Raw genomic sequence first — 3,550 nt, 5'->3', positions numbered from 1 at the left:
GAGAGAGAGAGAGAGAGAGAGAGAGAGAGAGAGAGAGAGAGAGAGAGAGAGCCGCGGCAAGGACGAGGCACAATGGTTCGTTCGTTAAACTGACGCGGCGCCGCGCTGATACCTGCGGAAGGCAGCAAGGCGCCGCTGCCGCCTGTCGTGGAGCACGACGCGAGGTCCCCTCCCTTTTATATTTTCGCGCCTTATGCGCCCAGCGTGGACGAGCCCTATTAGTTTAGCTAGGCACCCCTGTTCTGAGGCTAGTTCGATGGCTGGCGAGTGCATCTCGGGGAGGGCTGATAAGGCCAGGGCGGCTCTGCAGCCCTGGGCCGAGCCGGTCTCTCCCGGGGCGCTGTATCGTCAGTCGTCGGCAAGCTCCAGCCTGGGTCAGATCACCGTTTGCTCCGAATCACATCAAAGGTAGGCCTGCTCATCTGTACAGAGTGTCTGTGTGAACCGATAGGGCAAGCTCGTAATAAACCTTGGTACCATATCCATCTCTATAATTCCACACTGAACCACCATATTCCTTAAAGTTACTGAGGTAGATTGGGCTACCAAAACATTGATGCAACGGCCGGGAACTCGGTAATTTTTTTTTTCTGTTCTGCCGCGACTCTGTTCTTTTTATTATCCGACCCGAACTTGTGCTGGAGCCAACTCGTCTCTCTCTTTTCTCTCTCTCTTTCCTTCTAGCTTTTAATTTTTCTCCCTTTTTTTTCCCAATTTTTGATTTAAGTGTATGTTTTTCTTTGTAGTTTAATATTGTTGTGTGTGTTCCTTGTTGTAATATGCAATTTGGCTTATGTGTGTTAGTGTTCTTGAGTGCAATTTGTGCCCCCCCCCCTCATATCCCGTTCATTTTCGTTATAAATTTTGCATTTTGATAAGTTTTCTTTAAATTTTCATTTTTTTTTCTTCTTCAATTTTTAAATTTACATGGGTTCCACTTCCAATTTCCAAAACGCTGCTGTAAAGTTCTTTGAAACGGTAACTGACATCCCAGACGAAGATCAGCCGTTTCTTGTCTGTAAAAATTTTCAAAATCTAACTACTGAAGATTCAACTGATCTTGCCAAACAAATTATCTCGGCTAAAGCTTCCTTACCGTCCGTAGTTTCGGACAACGCTAAATTAGCTATTGTTTATTTTGTGAGTTCAAATAAAAATAACACCGCCGTCCCTCTCCCGTGTGTTCAAGTGTGTTCAACAACTGAGGAAATCGCTGCAGAAGCGTCGGCCAAATTTAAATTGTTCATTCCGACCCTATTGCAATATTTAGACAAGCTTGGCAAAACAACTCCCCCTGTGTTCGATCCATTGGCTTTATTTGCACAAAACTTTCAAATAGTTAAATCTCAGTTATTGAAGAAAATGACTCCCACACTCCCCGCTGCCTTGCAGCCCCATCTGGCCCAATTTGATGAGCATGATGTTGCGTCTTGGTTACAAAAGGCGCGTACAATTTATGCAAAATTTGGGATCAAAGATGCTGATTTGCCGCTGTATTTGGAGAGCGCGCTGCCACCGTCCGCTCTTGTCGTGCACGACGCTAACAAAGATAAGCCGTGGGCAGAGTATTCAGCAGCCATCGTCGCTGCATTCAAATCTAATGTCTCTTTTGACAGTGTACGCCAGCGGCTGCTGTCTCTCCGGCGCGGTGACAGTGAGACGCTGCGCGCGTACGCGCTGCGCTTCAAGCACGCGGCGCGCTCGGCGGTCAGTGTGTCGGAGGACGATCTTTGTCGAATTTTCTTACAGGCAATCCCGCGTGATGACGCGCGCCTTGTCATGGCACAGAGGCACAGCTGCCTGCTGGACCTTGTGGACACGCTAGAAGCCGCTATGCTCCAGCGTGACATGCTAGGTGGGTTGGTAGACCCTGTTCAAGGGGCGCCCGCTTCTGCTGCTGTCAGCGCAGCGGCTGCCCCGGTGTCCAGTGCTATTTCTCTCCTGGAAAAATTTCTGGAAAAGAAGAAGGCTGAGCAGGATCAGGCCGCTGGCCAGAAACGCCTCGAGGGTCTGCTCGCGGCCGTGTGCCTTGGCACCCCTGCACCCACTACCGAAACAGCGGCGGCCGCCGGGCAGTACCCGTTCCCTGATGAAGTCAAATCTCAAATTGAAAAACTTGTTGTTGCAGCAGTTGATGAAAAGGCCAAAACTTTTTCAGGTTCTCAAAATTCTAATGGACAAAACAATTTCAGAGGCAACTTCCGGGGACGCGGTGGCAGAGGTGGCGGCTACCGTCCAAATAATTCTTACTATCCACAGGCTGGCTGGCAGCAGCAGCACCCTAATAATTTTGGGCATTTTCCTCAGCAACAGCACCCCAACAATTTTGGGTATTTTCCTCAGCAGCAGCCCCAGCCGTCACACGGCTGGAGCAACATGCCCCAGCCCCCTCCCCCTTATCAGCAAGGTGGCGGCGCAGCGCCGATGGGGAGCGTTGTGCAAATGAACGGCATGGGCCAACAAGACCCCAGATATGAGCGACCGACGCGCCCTCTTATTTGTTATTTTTGTTCAGCGCCTGGGCACAGGCAATCAGAATGTGCGTTCAAAGCTAATTTTTTAGCAAGCCAGGCCCGGCAGCAGTGAAGCCGCCGCGGCCGTGTGCTGATGATGTACCCAATTGGGTTGATTTCAAAATTGTTCCTACACCAGCAACGGGTGATTGTTTTTATCTAGCTCTTAGTTATTCTCTGTTTTCTTCCTTTAATGCTTCAGATTGTTTACGTAAAATGATTCAAATGTACATCTATTCAAATTGGCCTGATTTCTCCCCATTTATTTTAGATTTTTCTCGTGAAGAATATTTTTCACTTCACTGCCGCTCCGGCGTGTTTGCTACTATGATCCAGGTCGAAGCTCGAGCCCTATTAGTTTAGCTAGGCACCCCTGTTCACTGCCGCTCCGGCGTGTTTGCTACTATGATCCAGGTCGAAGCTGCAGCGCGCGCGCTACGTGTCCCTATCTTCGTTCGCACCCCAGCAGCGACACACCGTTTCGGCCCCAAGGTTGCACTTGGAGTCGGCCCGCCGGTGGTTTGTTTGGATTTCTTGCCTCCATATGATAGTGGTCATTATCAGTGCCTCGCTCCAGTTGACAACAGGAAAGCAGTCTGGCCGCTTGTTTGCCTTTTACGCCCGGACGGATTCTCTCGCCCCCTAGCTCTCGGCGACAAAGTGCCCCCGCTAGTTGTTCCTCCCCTCTTTCCCCCTCCCTCCGCCCACCTCTCTACAGGGTGTGCGCTGAGCCCCGAGCGGCTTCCAGCGGCGCGCTCACTTGCTGTGTCTCCCGCCCCGCGCGGCCCTGCTGGGCAGCGCGCGGTCTGTTATCTCCGGTCCGGGACGGTCCCCGCACCGCCTCCTACTGCAGCATCCCGCCGCGGCACGGCACGCCCGGATGACTGGTATCAAGTCGACAGGCGCGGGCGCTGTATCCCCGTGCGCAGCCAGGTGGCGCCTGGCACATGTCCTAAAGTGCAGCAGCCCAGCAGTTGGTCACCTGCCTCCTCTGTCTCTCTCTCTTCATTGCAGGCGGAGTGCGGTACAGTCCGAGA

General features: G+C 51.8%; 2 protein-coding genes across 2 annotated transcripts in view; one reads left to right on the top strand and one right to left on the bottom strand.

The window, feature by feature from the left end:
• The window catches only part of LOC113206289 (high affinity cGMP-specific 3',5'-cyclic phosphodiesterase 9A), a 176,708-nt gene that overhangs the window by 115,470 nt on the left and 57,688 nt on the right, over positions 1 to 3,550 (bottom strand). The window lies entirely within an intron of this gene.
• LOC127749629 (uncharacterized) lies at positions 465 to 3,544 on the top strand. Its single transcript, XM_052268549.1, has 2 exons — positions 465 to 2,849; positions 2,928 to 3,544. Exon 1 carries the CDS (start codon positions 928 to 930, stop codon positions 2,584 to 2,586), a length of 1,659 nt encoding a protein of 552 aa, XP_052124509.1. The 5' UTR covers positions 465 to 927; the 3' UTR covers positions 2,587 to 2,849; positions 2,928 to 3,544.

This window comes from Frankliniella occidentalis, unplaced genomic scaffold, assembly GCF_000697945.3.
Source record: "Frankliniella occidentalis isolate FOCC.00 unplaced genomic scaffold, Focc_3.1 Scaffold71, whole genome shotgun sequence".
Lineage (NCBI taxonomy): Eukaryota > Metazoa > Arthropoda > Insecta > Thysanoptera > Thripidae > Frankliniella > Frankliniella occidentalis.
Note: the sequence above shows the minus strand (reverse complement) of the source record. Positions and strands in the feature narration are given on the sequence as shown.

What these genes read in the sequence shown, in the direction of transcription:
- LOC127749629 (XM_052268549.1), top strand. Translation starts at nt 928, where the DNA reads ATGGGTTCCACTTCCAATTTCCAAAACGCTGCTGTAAAGTTCTTTGAA.